Below are 16,882 nucleotides of genomic sequence, written 5' to 3'. Positions count from 1 at the left end.
CTTCTCTGCTCATTTATAAAAATGCCAAACTACATGTAGCATCGTTATAAAGGTAAAAGGTGTCATCATAGCGATGGACTTGTTCTTTTCTAAGTCATGTCCTGCCTCCTGAGACCCTTACTCCATGTCCAACAAGGATAGTCTCCTGGTGTAAAGTGCATGTGTGAACAAGCGAGCTAGCTGCCTGAAATTTTCTTGAATTGTTCCAAAAGCCGGCTTAAAAAAACCCCTAGATTTTTCAAACAACAGAACTTCCTTATTTATTTTTTACCACATCTCCAGTTGCTGTTAGCAAGTTACCATCTCTACACCTCCCCAGCCATACCTCACTGACTCCTTCCCCCATGTATTCCTCCGCCCTTTTGTGCCTCAACATCACCTGAGGTTTTGCTTTCCTAAAGTGTAACATCTCTGTTTCCCCAGGACGCCACCCCGCCAGACTAGGATGACTGGAACCTTCAAAGCGGATGCCAGAGCCTTCAAAGCGGGGCGCCCAAAAATAGTTTGAGTGCATCTAGCTCACATAAATGAATCAAAGCTTCTCTATACACCGACCACGTAACACCGCCTCTCCTTTCTTCTTCCTCCATTTCCTCTCCTCAGTCCCCATAACCTCCTTAAACATCAGACGGGCTCCAGCCCTGGGCACACAAACACAAAACTCATCAAGTAAACTAACAGACGACAGCAAACTAAAAGTCTTGAATTCTTCATCAGCGGAGGAAAAGGAAAGAACAGTTTGACAACAACGGTGGCGGGGAGGGAGGAAGAGAAGAGGAAGAAAAAGAATTCAATATGGGCCGTGCATTCATGTTTGTTGATGAAACAAACAGATTTGGATGATGACACTCGCTTGCCAATGTTAACAGGCTGCTCTGTTGTTATTTTCCAAGCAGTTAGAGCTATTGTTAGATGAAGGCTCCTCTTTGGTGCGTGTGCCGCTCTGAAAAGGGCTGCATTTCCATCATAATAACAACTGAAAAGAGTGAACTGTCACAGGGTGCTTCCTCTCCCGCCTTTGATGCATGCGCCTCAGTCCAGGCCTCACTGTGCTGACGGATGATGGAGAGAATACGCTTCCCTCAATGCCAAAACAAAGCCTCAAAATACAGGATCACTGCTGTGACAGAGAATGTCACGGACCCATTGCTCCATATGTCAACCAGAGTAAATATCAGGGCCACATTAGCAGCGCTCTCCCTGCTGTTTGAAACAATAGACGGTGCTTTTACACAATGGTGATGACGCATTGACTTCAGGGGGAGTTGGAGTTTAACAAGTCAAAAAGAATCAAATCCAACATTTATGAATAAACTCAGTGCTTCAAAAGGTTACGAAAATTAGCCCGGTGGTTGACCAAAGTCATCGCGGGTACACTGAATGTCTTCCCTTTGAACAACCATGAACAAAGGGGAAACACCGTGGAGAGAGAAATACAGTAGGAGCTTCTTCCCAACCAAAAATAGCTTCATAATTCATGCCAAAATAGAATATCATGATGAGAGTTAAACAACGAGCGGGGGAATTAGCACACTCCTAGTAGTGACTCATCTGGTGTTTGCCCTCTTTTTAAGCCGGTATGTGTGATGATGTTGGGTCTGTTTTTTGTCTTGTTGAGCTAATGCATGACTTACAAACACTGGGCAACATTGGGCGTTGGGATATAAGGTGAAGTGTTCCCCAACCCTGTGCTGCCCGACTCCCATGATCGCCAACCATGCCTGACGAGCATACTCACTTTTTTGTTGGCCCAGATTCAGCGTCTGCTTTCACAGTGCCACAAGCTACGACGCTAGACTAACTGCAGAGCTGCATGCTCTTAGAAGGGAGATTGCTTGCCTCAGGAAGGTTGTTTGGCTCTTCCTGCCTTTTAGACCAGAACTTGAATCAATGGCCAAGAATAATGCAGGCACGCTCTAAATATGAATGTCATGATAAATAAACCAGCGCCCTCACAGAATGTTCTTTAAAAATCCCCTTCAGTGGAACATGGAAGGCAGAATCGATGGAAAATGTTTATTTGGCAGAGCTCCTTTTTTTATTCTCTCTCCACTTTGTTTCCCACATTATTAAAGATACTTTCAAGGTTCAAACGTAAAATGAAAAAAAAAAAAAAAGCACCACTTCAGGGCACGCTTTCCTACCTGATGGGAAGCGCTCGATGACCGGCTGGTTGTCCACCTGGAGAGTGGCGTTCCCACCACTGCGTGTGAATCGCACCACATGGTACTTGCCGTCGCTCACCATCACCGCGCTCTCCTCGATGATGATGTCGTCCGTTCCCACGTTGAAGATCACGCCGATCTTTCCCCGTTCCTGTGGACGCAGAAGATGGAGAACATGGTGAGAAAGGTGCAAAGAAATATGGGAAGGAACAGTGCAAGAGCCATTGACCGTCAAGACTTTTGGTATTACTGCCTGTGGTATTAAACACGACTCTCCATGACCAGCAGCCTGATGGTCAGATGACACCTTCACTGGTCTCCCCAACCCAACGTCCTTTTTCAAATGTAAGCATAACTCAAGACTATTTATAACCAACTCAATATTGTCAAAGTAAGTCATCACTTAGGGCTGAGCTGAAACTATTTCCATCTGGTGTTCTGGTCAAAGTGATCAAGAAATGTCCAATGCGACGTCCGTCTTTCACAAGCTCAAAAATCAAACCCACAACATGATACGATCCAATAAAGCTCAGGCTCGTCTACCGGGCTTCTTTTAGTTAAAGGCAGATGAAGCAGTGTTGCAAAGCTGCCCACACTCCTTGAAAAGGAAACACTGCCAAAGTTACGCAGTGTTGAAAGCGGGCAACTAGAAGCTCTGTGGGAAGGAGACAAACACCATTCTCCGGGCAGGTAAGTTATGTGCTGCTGTACTGCTACGTTGCATATAGTTGCTTAAATCCAACATGTCTTGATATGCTGAGTTCCTTTTAGTACATTTCAGTGGCACGTTGTGGTTGGAGAAAAGTTTTTGATGCGGCCACAAAGTGGGACCAAAGCCTAAAAACCCCGTCCAGGAGTGATCACTGTCCGTACTGTTATCTCAAATGTTCGATCATTGACAGCAAAGACATCCAGCTGAGTGTGTGTAGGTTTCCCACACTCAGAGGGCATCACATATCTGAGGTCCTGATAAAAGAAGCGATTTATCATATCTGTGCCTGCTTGAATGCATTCGACCAGGGCAACATAACAAATCGGCAATGAAAGACATTTATACAGCAGTCATCAAAGCCAGATAACCTTCTATGCTAACGCACACGTTAACAAGATAAGGCTGCTCCCGTGTCCCGCAGCGAAAAGCAAGACATACATCACAAGAGTCCCCAAAAGGCCCTCGCTGCGAGGACTCCGATCTCACACACATCAGGCTGGTAGAGAACAGAGTGCTTGTTGAGGACTCAGGCACCTTTAGTATTCATCAACCCTCTGACCCCCTTCCCTCTCCCATCTATTAGTGTTGACAGCCGCCCACTGCTTTGAGTTTATTACAGTCAACCGCCTACTCTACTCTCATCTCCCGCCATCTCTCTCTGCTCTCCCTCTGCGGTTCCTGTCCTCAGTCCCAGGAAAGGTCAAAGTCATTTACAGAGTTACAGTCTGCCGGGGAGAGAAACAGACAGAACATCGCAGACAGCGCCATTACACACAAATTCTCTGCGTGGCAGTAAATCTACCGTCGCAGTTTTATTCTGCAAAGCCATTAGATACCTTTTTCCCAACGCACCATTGGCAGGAACACTTCCTGGTTGTCACTTCAGGTCAAGCTCTTTTACACTAAGGGTCACTTTTCTCCCCAAAGCAGCACCTACCGCCATTGATTCAATGATCTCATTAGCTATGTGCATTCATTTCGCCACCTTCCATACGCGAGAGTCTCAGAGGTGAACGTGTGGCTTTTGCTCGCAGCACTTTTCCATTATTCATGGCTGATTAAGTATTTAGAAAAGAAAAATAAAACACCACAATGTTAACAGAACTTAAAATAGCAAGTTAATTGAGTAAATAAGTGCAGAGGTTGTGCAGTAAGTTAATGAGCAGTATAATCACAGCCAGATTTATGTGCATCCCAACCACACTTTGGCGCTTTAAAGCGGTGACAGTAGGCAGCCGAGGCCACAGCACACGGCCATGCACTGATGACAGCTCCTATTAGGGTATTAATTGAGCATGCTCAGATGGCGGTGGGAGCGCTTGTAGCCGTGACTTAAGAAACACTGGAACAATATAAGAATATAAGAGAAGGCTGAAAAGCTCTAAAGTTTGGAAAATATTGTAGAATAGATCATTAAGGAAGATCGCATGTCATCGTCACAAATGCAGGATGGTTCACAAAGAATGTTTGAGGCACGTTCACAATGAATTTCACACTATTAGACATTCATATTTCACACTTTATAAATTCGGGTTCATATAGAAAGAGTTTGAAGTGTAAGTCTTCTTGGAAAGATGGTGTGCAGGAACATCAGGTGAAGGGCTTTGTCTGCTGGGAGATAAATTCAAGGTAGCACCAGGCGCACATGAGGTTCAACATTCAGAGAGGTTTCATGAATGCAGCTGGACTCATTTGTATTTGAGAAGAGGAGGCTGGCGTCTTTTTAGGGCGAGCTGTGTGCAGTTGATATGATATGTACAGGGCCATGAGGGACATTTTATCAGCCATTTTTATTGTGTATAAGATTTCTTCAAACATGTATAAAGGCACTCAAAGCCACCCGTTAACTTTATTTATGTGTATTGATTAACATGTTCCTGTATATATGAGAATGGGTCATTCCAGCTGCTCTTATACAGAATATTATCAATATTACCTTTAGTATATTATGAAGGGTTAAGTTGTTGGAGTTAATGAAAAATAAATTGTTGTCCAGTTTCGTGTCTTTGAACTGCAGATGGTGGTGTTTAAAATATGTTAAGTGACTTGAAAGGAAGCCACGATGACTAAACAATGATCAGCTTAAATGATAGACGAGGAATCAAAGAGGGAGCCAAACAGGAAGCGAACAAATCTCTCAAATGAAAATCTAAACAAAGTTAGTCCAGTTAGGTTTGGTCAGAGTGGGTCTAGATGGACTGCTCAATGATGATCACATTCTGCAAAGAGAGTCGAACCTCTCAAACGGCAAAGTGCTTTCAGCTTCTTCGGCACTTAATCAATTGATCCACCTGATGGACTGACCTTTGGAGTCTTTCCGCCTGCTCTCCCAGCTCATACAGACAATTTGATATTGATTCAGAGACATGAATATGAATTCTGTCTGAAGGCGATTAGAGAAGTGCACATGAATGAGAGAGTGATCAAAGCTTTGACGAGTCATACCTTTGAGATACTACTGCAAGAACAAACCAAACAAGGTGAGATGGAGTTTGATGCTTTTACACAACCCACATTGTAGAAAGCTTCTAATAATCAGAACGCCTTTTACCCGGAGAATTAATTCAATTTGCCAGGTCAGAGCAGAAAGAATCCACGCTGTTATGACTGAAAAGCAGAAGGGAGAGTGAATTTGAGTGATATTTACTGAGAGATTAGCATTTGTGTTCTGCAACATTAGGGTTCTTCCTGATGCCGAAGGAATGTATCGAGTCTATTGCATTGGGAAGCCGCTGGGAACCCTTGCTTTTTAAAAATGATTTTTTTTTTTTGTAGCGGTAATGACATTTTAATGGCCATTTCCCTTAAGGGAACATATCTCTGGAAACAGAAGTTATAAAAAAACCTCCTTGAATGGCTGCGAGCAGTCAAGCCTGCAACACTGAAATGAAGGGACTGCTAGGTAAGTGACAATAAGCCCTGGCTGCTCTTTAAACACCAGCGCTTCTAAAGTACTGCTTAGCAGCTTTTAATCTGCTGCAGCTGTCGGCTAATGTCGGAGACAGAACGTTACGTTTCTGCTCTTTTATCCAGAGTCTTACTGTCCTTTCGGTGGTCTTTAGGTGGGTCGGGGATCCGCAGTGGGCAGGAGGGAAGGAGTTCTGCTTTATGATCCATTTCTAATGATATTGTATTATGTCCTTAAGCTGCCGGATGAGGACAGCATCTCTTTGAGTTTGTGAGTAACAGGATTATACTTTGTGTTTTTTATTGATCTAATATGCCAATACATCATGGCTCCATTTCTCCACTTCGAACCCAATCTGGTTAGGAGAAAGCCGACTCGACCAACTGAAGCTGGGTCGGTCGTCTCTTCACCTGAAGGTCGGGGATTTGATCCCCAGCTCCTGCAGTCGCATGTTTCAATGTAAACAAGACACTTAACCCCAAGTTTGCCTGGAGCGTATGAATGTGTATGAATGAGTCACCTCTGATGGTCTCTTTACACAGCAGCCTCTGCCATCAGTGTGTGCATGTGTAGGTGGGACCTGTGGTGTAAAAGTGCGTTGAGTCAGAATAGTGCTTCACAAGGTCAAGTCCATTACCAGTTACCACTGAGCCACAGCCGCCCCTTAACTTCTGTCTTTTAAACTCCTCTGAAGCAGCCACAGAATCTGACCTGACCTTTTTTTTTTTTTGTTTGCTTGAAATGTCCTCCGAATCTAAGAGTTTAAACTCCATCCAAAGTCAGCTTTGATTACGTTGCATCGAGTTTCATCAAGAAATGGGTTTATCAGTTAAGAAAGAAACTTTTTGCTGACGAAAACTTTATCGTGAGTATTATTGTAATTACTCGAGCACAAACTTGCTGTCCTTGACAAATATCTAAAAGCTGTGCACAACATAAAAAAAACTCCTTTTTTTCTTTCTGAGCAGAAACGGTGATCAGCTTTTTTTTTTTTTACAGAACAGTAAGTTAACGGCTGCAAGAAAATACAAAGTTTGTTATAATCCTCTCATTAGAGCCTCTCTGTCCTTTTTTTCCTCAAAGACAAAGAAAATTGTCTTTGGAATTCTGTGCGGCAGCCACAGTGCAGGAATTACGCAGAGCATTTCCGTCTGAAATATTTCACCATGACCTTGCGATGTGTGAGAGCACGGCGAGGTAAACGCTGCCGGCGAGAGCGGAATGAGAATGAGGCCGCACCAGAGAGGGCTGCAGATGACGTGTGTGTGTGTGTGTGTGTGTGTGTGTGTGTGTGTGTGTGTGTGTGTGTCTCAGGGTTAGGAAGCAGCCTCAGAGAGCTGGCACTGATCACACCGGGCAGAGAGGGAAGAGGGGAGCTGTGGAGCAGGAGGAGGAGGAGGAGGAGCAAGGGGCAGAGAGAAACACTGCACAGTAAAAGAACAGAGGAGAACCTTGATGATCCTCTGAGGCCTTTGAGTTCAAAGCACCTTGTGAAGATATCTTGATTCTCGTTGTGTTTTCTCTGGGAAAAAAATAGACAAAAGAGGAAATGCAATTTTGAAGGATTTGTTTCTTCATTCATTTTTTTTGTGCAGACAGCTCAATTACGATGCGCCTCCTCGCTAACAACCCCTACAGCTTCATCTCCACACGCGCCTTCTTCTCCTTGATCTATTTGCATTTTCCCAACGTCTCCCAGAATTTCCTTTTCAGATGTGATACGCGAGCGCCCAAACAGTGCAAATTAGAAAGAGAAAACAACAGAGATAGAACCGCAAGTTGGACCGGAGGGTGGATTCAGCAAGGCGCTGACAGATGCACGCGCGGTTCTTTAAATCATTCGAGGTGTTTTGCATATTGCTGTATCAACGCGTCTCCAGAAAAAAAAAAAAACAGTCCAGAAATGAGGCTGACCGCTTCAGATATTTGCTGATGCCGATAATTCGCTTTGACAGACTGCATATTAACAGTCCTGTGGGTGGTGGGGATGTAAACTATTCATCAGCCGCTCTCCCATTTCCCCGATAATGATTTATCACAGCCTGTATCTGCTTTGGCCTAACATCACGTACCAGCGCAACTGGAGAGCTGTGGTATTTGTTTCGATTATGAATTAGCTTGTGGAGCAGCATGGATGGAGAAATGACTGACAAATGCATCTTCAGTCGATGCTCAAATACAGACAATCAATTTCCCCTCTTTTTTTTAACTCATCTGACACTTCCGTGTGGCGTGAGACAGATCCATTTTTCATAGTTACATCTTAAGCAACCCGTCTCATGTTCAGTTTTACCAGCTACAACAGTCACAGCTTCATATTTTGCAAAAATCTCCTCCAGGCGTCTTTCGACACAGCGAGATAAAACGTCACATGGTATCTCTGCATCTCTGTTTCCAGGGTAGTTCCAGCTCTATACGGCTAATCAGCCTGTCAACATGTATGATGCCTGAGAGAGGAGAGCGGCTGTAGTATCTGCAAGGAGAACAGTATAGCGGGACTAATCTTCCACTCCGAGACTGCAGCGGTTATGTAAGAAGGAATCTGCGGTTGCATAACATGGAGACTCCTCACCTGCTAAATCGCCCACTGTCCTGCTCACCTATCATCTTCAGAGCGTCTCAGACAGGCTGAGGGACTAAAAGGGATTTTCAAAAAATCTGTACTGTTATGAGATGCACTTTTTTTTTTTCTTTCTACGTTCTCCCCATCACCACAACACACAGCGCTCTTTTGATTTGTGCTGCTCGGGGAGAAAAAGAGGGAGGCGGTGACAAAACGGGCCCTTTGCAGACAGGATATGCTCGATTCATTTACAACCCCCTCTCTCGTTCGCCTCTGCCAACTCATTTGTATGTGTTTGCTGTGATCTCGAGTCACCTTGAGAAAGTTGCGCCCCCATCTCTTCATCTTAATAGCACTTTATCTCCCTCTGCCTCCCTTGCTTCCTTTCTCCCCCTACAAATCCGTCTTTTGTTTTGGAGAGAGTGGTCACGACTATCTGTTCCATCCCGCTCTGACGGAGAGTTGGATCTCATTGAAAAATGTGATGTGTGAGTGATGTGTGCGGATGTGTGTGTGTGTGTGTGTGTGTGTGTCTGAATCTGAATCTCCCATCGGAGCATGACTCACGCCGGGCTTGCCCATTCGTCCTGGAGTACACTCACACACTGGCAGCGGGCCAGGGTGCTGCAGAGAGAACCAACGTTTATGTTAAAGAAGGAGAGAGCGAGGGAGGGAATAAATCAGCCGAAACATCATCCTCTATAATCCTGATTACTCTGTCAGCGTCCGCCAAAACTCTTGATTCACTCCGATCAGGAACAGCAGAAATACAACATTTACACAGATGTAAAAAAAAACCCAAACAGTACTCAGAGTTGACTCGAGCGTGATCTACACCTCTGAGAGCGCTGATGGATGGCGTCCTTCAGCACGTTGACCATCGGACCTGCAGGTTTGAATCCCGCCTGACCCTCCCTCTCTCGCTATACACACACACGTACTTTTATGCAAACATGAGAGCGTCCTTCAGTGAGGTTGCGCCGAGCCTCGCCACACACCATGGCCTTGTTTACAGAGCTGATGGAAACACACTCGCGCAGAGGGAATTGTGTATGCGTTGTTCCAGTGGCTTGGTTCCAGCTGATTTTACAAAGCGTGAAGTGGAGTATTGCTTCTTTGTTTCTGGTGAACAATTGGATCCACGCTCTGTCTAATGTTGGCTTTTGTATGAATAAAGCTTATGTTTGCTGTATTCTGCAGCTGTGGCCTGATTGTTAAACCAAATATAGTCTGCAAAGACCCATCGACACCTTCAGTTTCGGTTTTCCAGATATGAAGGAGGGAATATCCAAGTCCTAGAACTACCACAAATCGGATTTGTTTCTTTCAATATTTTGATAATAAATACAATTCTCATCTTTCTTTACCTGGTGAGGTTTAAAACTGCCACAATTCAAGGTCTGGGACCTAATAAAACGAAAGTTTCAAAAAGTAATAAATTTGAATTCTGGGACTCCAGCGTCCAGAGAAATGGAAACTTGTGAAGTCTCTTTCTATTAAAAATCCTTTGTCATGCATTTCTGCATCAAGCCTTTGCAAGGACGGTTTGTTAAACTATCTGTTAAAGGCTGACTTTGACAAAGGTTAAACCAAGCAGCACTTCTGCAACTTCAGTGTTAAAAAACAAAGCCAATGCAGAACACCATGAAAATGAGTTTATTCGAGGCCGGTTCTTGACCGCTTGTTTCAGACAGACTCTGTATAGGGACTGATTTGTTTTTAAAAACCCGCCTAACATCCACCTCTTCATCTGCTTTAAAGGCTGACTGAAAGTTCGGTGAAGACACCATTTTTTCAATTTGGCAACCAACATCTTTTTTCTTCAAAATGCACCTTCAGATACCAGCTAGACTACATCCTTGTTATTTAATCATTGGGTCAAATAGTAAATGTAGTAGACATATTGTTTGTATAAAAATCCAGATAAGAGTAGCATTTTTATTCCATAATGAAGCATCTCTGACCTGTCTTCCATATAATCCACCCTGCTTTTTGTTCGGGTTTTTACAGCTGAGAAGGTCTTCACTTTAAAGCAGATCAACTTAAAAGATTTCCCCTTCTTTATCAGAGGAGATAGGATAAATCAGAAAGTGGTATTAAGGGATTATGCTACCTCAGCACTCAAACAGAATCATCGTTTTAAACCTCAGACTCTTCAACTGTCTCCAGCTGCGTTACGGCAAATTGATCAAGTGAAACCTGAACGTTGAAAAGAGCAAAGACTTCTAATGTCAAGGGCCTCTCCAAGATGTTAACCAGTGATGGAAGGATGGAAGATGATTAAGGCAAAGACAGACAAAGGAAATGTGTGTTTGGCAAACAAAGCATACAGGCTGTGGTGGAGCCAGAATTGGGAGGAAAATAACTGAAGAAAAGAGGAGAGCGATGGGTAGGGAACCACGGTGCTGGAGCTGTGGGGGGCGTAATCCTTGAGGCAAAGCCAGAAAAGGATCTCTGTTACTGTGCCGGTCTAGATCGATGTCCATCCGCCCACACCTTATCCCTCTCCCAAAGAGCCGAGGAAGGCCGAGACACCGGCAGATATTTGTCAGTGTGAGTGACCTAATACGGGACAAAGACAAAGTTCCCCATCCATGTCGTTTTAAACTTTCTCCTTTTATTCAATTATCCGTTGCCTTCCGCAGCTCCGATAATCCTCCATCAATTCATTAAACACAAAGGTACAGAAATAATCCCTGCGTCACTCTGACTGCCTTTTAATGGAGGAGCAGTAACTGATGATCGCATGACATTTTATCTGTGCTTCACAAGAATGAGAAACTCTTTGAAGCAGCACAACACAATGCTCCTTTATGTTACTTTGTCTTGATATCGCTTTAAAGCTAATTGTGTCTTTGCTGGCCGATTCCCAGACCTCTGAATGACTGCCAAACTATCCTGATTCTTTCAGAAAATTGAAATAGTAGATACTAATACAGCCAAGCTGGAAAGATAACTCTGTTTAAAAGGTCTTCTGCCTATTAGAACAATAAAAGTGTCTCATGCTAAGAGAGGCCTCACCTTCAGATGTCCTCTGTTATTATTTCTCTCGCTTTTGCTTTTACCTTTTATTCGTTCTTTTTCCCCCTCAGTTTTCTCAATTTTCTAATCCGTCCGCCCTCATCACCAGCTCCCTCGCTCCCCAGAGGCTCATTACCATGTTGCTAACATGGGTTTGTTGGAATCCAACTGATCCCACACGCTCGTGTGAGTGATCTGAGAGAAACAGTTGCTACCCAGAATGCTCTGGGGCTGCTGGAGAAAAAAGGTGCGACAACCAAACAAAAAAACAAAAACGTTTGTAGATGATTCCTGCCTGGCAGCATGAATCTTGTCTGCAAACTGTGAAATGAGATAGCCGAGTCCTTGAGTATTGGGCTTAATCTGTCTTTTGTTTGGTAGCTTTGTACAGTAATAATCCTTTCTGACATTGTACAGGTTAATTCTGTGGCACGGTGTTAACTTTGTTTCTTACTTGAAGCTGGAATGAGGCCAAAAAGCGATGCATGAATAAATTGTGGTAATTATCCAAATAGAGACACAAAAAGGGGTTAGCATGTTTCGAGCTTACAAATGGGATAAAATGGTAGCTATGAAGCGCCGTATTACCCAGGACTTTCTTAATCCGTCAATGCTGGGAACAGTCAAAAAAGGGTCCAAAGTACACCAAAGGATAATTAGCCCTGATCCTCAATGAGTCTGACCCAGATGGACCAAACACCAGACAGAGAGAACACTAATTAATGAGCAGCTATGGCAGAAAAGAAAGCAACACAACAATGTCCTAAAATGGCCTAAAAAAAACCCCAATCTCCTCTGCGGTGATTATGATTCATCTCCTAGTAAGGGCTGATTGTGAGTTTACTTGAGTCTACTTATTTGTTAGCATGCCAACATATCTCTTAGAAGTACATAAAGTCTGAGCAGAAGTGCAAAAGCATCAACATCTACTACAGCCTCGCCTTAAAAGCCTCGAAAGTCCCATAAACACCGATATAAAAAATGCCCATTACCAAAGTAAAAATAATCATGTTTACAACGTGTTACCAAACACGGTGTTGGTCTGAATAGTGCATGTGTCTTTATTGGGTAAACACTAACTCCTCCATTTGAATCATTTTAAGGCTAGTTATGCACATTTATAGGCATGGCTTATCTGAGGTGTGAGGGTTATCAGACAGTGAACAGAAAGTTAGTTTGGCAGAGCACGGGTGAATTGAGTCTATGTACATGTTTTACATCTTTGGTCCCAGGTCCAGCATCAGGTAATAGGAAACCATGGTAACCAGTTATTTTTTGAAGCTGCAGTACACTGTCATTGAACGAATTGTATTCAGATGGGAACGTTGGTGAGTGAATGAAGCCCTACAATGAAGTGAATGACACAAAACACTCAGATAAGGTCCCTGGCAGAGAAAGATTCAAACACACAGCCATAGAATAGCTTAACTATCTTTTTGCAGAAGCGTTACCATGGCGGCAACATTTTTTTCAACACATATTTACCGTTAGTTCTGCAGAAAGTTATTTTCTAGGACACTACCCTGGCCTCACAGCAGTACACAGAATTGGTTCAGACATGCTCGTTCCCTATTTGTCCCGTTTTGTCCCTTTTAGTCAGCACCAATTTCAAACAAGTGGATTTCAATAGAAGTTCATTTGGGACCCCAAAGCCTTCTGAAAGCCCGTTGGAGGCAATAGTTTGGGACAATGCTTGGATAAAAAAGGACAGAATTTCAATTCAGAATATCTAGCCCCTTTGGCCTACTTCACACCAGAATTCCAAGTTGGATCGCAGATGAAGCTTACATATTGTGACTTACACATCCCTTTATAGAGATCACTAAGAAAACTATTTGATCAAAGCCCACCTCCATCTAAAAACCATAGCAATCAACTCTGGTGCCCACCATAACCAAACAGAGACCAGGCCTTTTCTCCTTTCCTTACTGGTTTGCAACAAACACCAAATCAAATATGTTAGTTTAAAATTCATGCTGAGTGTATGTGCAGGGACCTACAGATTATTATTTCTTTACACAGTCGGTCAAAGATGTGACATCCGCCCTCAGCTTCATAAATTAACAGATATTTAGTCGAAAACTGAACATTCACTCATAGCTCTACGATAAACAGCCTTTGCAAGCATCCCAAATTCAATTTTCCAGAACACTACCACCCTGAAGCTGTTATCTTTTTTTCTCTGTATGTTGCATTCTGTTCATAAATTATTGCATTAGGATTGGACATGACTGCGCAACTATATCAAAAACCTGGAGGGACTGAACACAAGAGATGAGCCCGTTTATTTGAGCAAATAGTTTGTATTTTGTGTGAGAGAACAGGGCAGAGGCTTCCCGACTGTCTCGTTTCATCTACAGTTTGAAAACACAATTTGTCATGCCTGACTATACACAGCAAGAAAGAGCTGAAACGGGAGATTACTTCTTTTTGTCTTTCTCTTTTTGATGTTTTTACAATTTCAGCGTGTGACTCGGTGTGTAGCTATTGGCGAGACATGTGTATTAATGTTTGTTTCTGTGTGTGTGTGTGCGTGTCTGTTTTCGGGAGCAGCCGGTTCCTCTCTGTTGAGGAGAAGTGAGGCGGACAGCTGGACGAAATTGAAGGGAATGACTGTGACCTTCGAACAAAATCAAGAGCAAAGTGTTTTCTGTCGCCATTGTTTTATGTGCTCTTCTGCACTCTCTGTCCTCGCAGGTTCATTTTCTCTCCACTCGCCCATCAGAACACAGCGTGAGTCTGGCTCCTTTATATTTCTTTACCTGTTTTTTCCTCATCCTCTATACTTCCAAGCACCCTTTGATAGCGGTGCTGTGTACTGTATGGCTTTGGTTGGACAAACTTAAACAGAGCACTTTCCTGGCATGCCAAAGAAACACTCTCTTTTAAGGTAAAAAAGCTGAAAAGTAACGCTGGGCTTCCATCAAAAGACTTGAAGGTGTGTAATGTAAAATCGAGCAGCACATACTTTAAGTCCTGAAAACACGGCCTATGCATGCTTATGCTCCGACTGTAATAGTTTGTCTTTTGATCTGGACTGCAGACTTTCAGATTTCCCTCTATCTAAGTACTTTCTCTCGCTCTCTTTATTCTGTGTTTAATCTCTCTTACCTGCCTTTTGTTCCTCCCCATCTGCTACCCTCTTACTGTTTCTCTCCCATGCACCCCCCTCTGTTCTCTTTTCTCCCATTCGCTCTCTGTGGGCAGGGTGTGAGGTTATAGCCCAGTAGAGAAGAACGGCTGCCGAGCACACGGCTAATATTTGCCCGGCGCTAAACTGAGCAAACATGGATAAAGCGAACACAATCTCTGTCTGTGTCCCTGGCTGTCTGCCGTGTTGTCCTTTTATTCTCGCCTCGTCTGTATAGAGCTTGCTGCTGGTTAACCAATGCACACAGTGTGCACAGGTTGTTTCCAAGCAAATCACTAGCTGAAGGATGAATCTGATAACATAATCCCTGTCTGCTGTGTGTCTTTTCACGTCAGTGTGTGTAGTTTATTAGGAACACCTGTGCAATCGGATCCAACAGGCCTGCAACAGACCACAAGCTTATCATATGTACGTCATTGTGACATGAGTGAAGTTTCAAACAGTTTTCAAGAATTATGCTCAGATTCTTTCTAGAGTCCTTTGGTGACTTTCTTGACAAATGTTGGTTTTCAAATTGAAAAATTCATGCCACGCTTGGCAGGGAAAGTTGAGTGAGTGCTGTCCAATGGGGCCTCCTTAAGAAGGTATCCTACAGTCATTGAGCCACTGCTGAGGTTTTAAAGACTGGGCAAAGACAGGGCTTCTGTTGCTGTATTGGGACGGGACATTATTCACAATTAAAAAGGCACTGTTTAATTTCTTTTCGCCAATCGGTCATGAAAATTCAACCCAAGCCAGGAATGTATTAAAGCAGTTTCACATATCTCTGTCCTAAGATGGACAAACCTGGTAACCCATAACACGGTAACTCATAACATATTCATAACTCGTTCTGGGCCACCTTCACCCCTGAGCACCTCTATTAGAGACAGAACCGATCCCTCGGGTAGTTGGACTCACATCTGTCCAGTTCTGCTCGGGGGGATTTCCACTTCATGGCTGCTAAATGACAGACCGGGACATCTGGAGCACATCAGACCTGACTCTAATCTGTCCTTTCCTACCAATTCATTTCCTTTTCTGCTATTAATTTATTGTAAATCATGTATATTATATGTAATATGTAATATAATCATATTTCAAGCATATGTAAGTGTAAGTATATCAAGTGTATGTAAGAAAGGTGAAAATATACAGCTTGAGAGAGTCACCCAAATTATGAGAACAAATCTAAAGATTTGTGTTTTCCATTTTCACCATTATAATCTCATTTTTTAACTCTTTCAATTCCACTGATGACATGTCACTGTTTTCTGTAAAAATAACAAACAATGAACAAGTTATTTTCTATATTTTATATGAATGGGGGGGGGGGGGGGGGGGGGGGGGCTTTTTAAAAACACAGTCTTGGATATGTCAAAGGTTATCAAGACCATTGTTTCACAGGTTCTGGTGCTGTGTGGTGTTTATAAAAACTGACGGTACTTTAATGAGTGGATCTCCGTCACTTCACACACAGGAACATTACTCTCTACAAGTATGACTGATGAACTATTTATACAAAACTAATGATGCTTGGAGAATAAATGTATAACAACTGCAATGATTTGTGTTTTACGTGTGTTTAATTCCCTTTGCAGATTCAAAACAACACTGAAACAAATCAATAAAGACATGAGGGTAAAATAAAGCTAAAAAGAACATTTTCTGTCTTATGTGATGAATCCGGTTTGCAGATAAACCATATAACAAGTGAACTGCTTAATAAAGTCAATTACTCTGATCCCTCAAAGTGTGGCTCAAAGGGAAGAAGTTAGTTGACAGTGAAATTAAATGAGCTTGTTCCCGACATAATTTAAAGCGATTATTAATCGCTGCTGAAGATGATTATGACGCCGTTGATATTCGAACTCCTAGATCATAATGAATTGCTTGTTAAAATCTACCGAAGCAACAATCTGTAAGAGAGCATTAGAGGGACATTATCCACCTTCACAACAGCAGAGAAACAGTTTGAAGTGAACCCTCATGTTAAGCCCCGTTTCGATCAGGGTCACTTCCTGAAACATTTATTGGCCCTTCCATTGTCGAAAGTAAGGAATGGTACCGAAATAAGTGATCCGTACCGTCCTACTTATTTGGTACTTTTGTTTTTGGGTGCCAAGCTTGTTGATCGGACCCTAAAGGGCGGAGCTAGACACAATGCATTCTGTTGGTTGGTCAAAATAATCTTCACATCTTGTGTGGTAGTAAAGGAAAAACTCAAAATACAACACGTCTTTGAACATCCTGTGGATTTGGAGAGAGTAAATTAAAGGCTGTTTTTATTATTTTAATCACTTAGCCCCGCCCCATGGACGACCTCGGAGACGCTGACCTTCTGAGAAATCTTCGATCTTTGTTAACTTCTTCTTTGCTGAAT

General features: G+C 43.0%; 1 protein-coding gene across 8 annotated transcripts in view; it reads right to left on the bottom strand.

The window, feature by feature from the left end:
* nrxn2b (neurexin 2b) overlaps positions 1–16,882 on the bottom strand; it is a 730,611-nt gene that overhangs the window by 48,372 nt on the left and 665,357 nt on the right. For all 8 annotated transcript variants that reach the window (XM_079370956.1, XM_079370955.1, XM_079370953.1 and 5 more), the window contains one exon: positions 2,145–2,316. In XM_079370956.1, coding sequence (XP_079227082.1) covers positions 2,145–2,316 — 172 coding nt within the window. The remainder of the gene's footprint in view (positions 1–2,144; positions 2,317–16,882) is intronic.

This window comes from Symphodus melops, assembly GCF_947650265.1.
Source record: "Symphodus melops genome assembly, chromosome: 20".
In the NCBI taxonomy this organism is placed as follows: domain Eukaryota; kingdom Metazoa; phylum Chordata; class Actinopteri; order Labriformes; family Labridae; genus Symphodus; species Symphodus melops.
The sequence above is the reverse complement of the archived record's forward strand: the minus strand, read 5'-3'. Positions and strand labels throughout refer to the sequence as shown.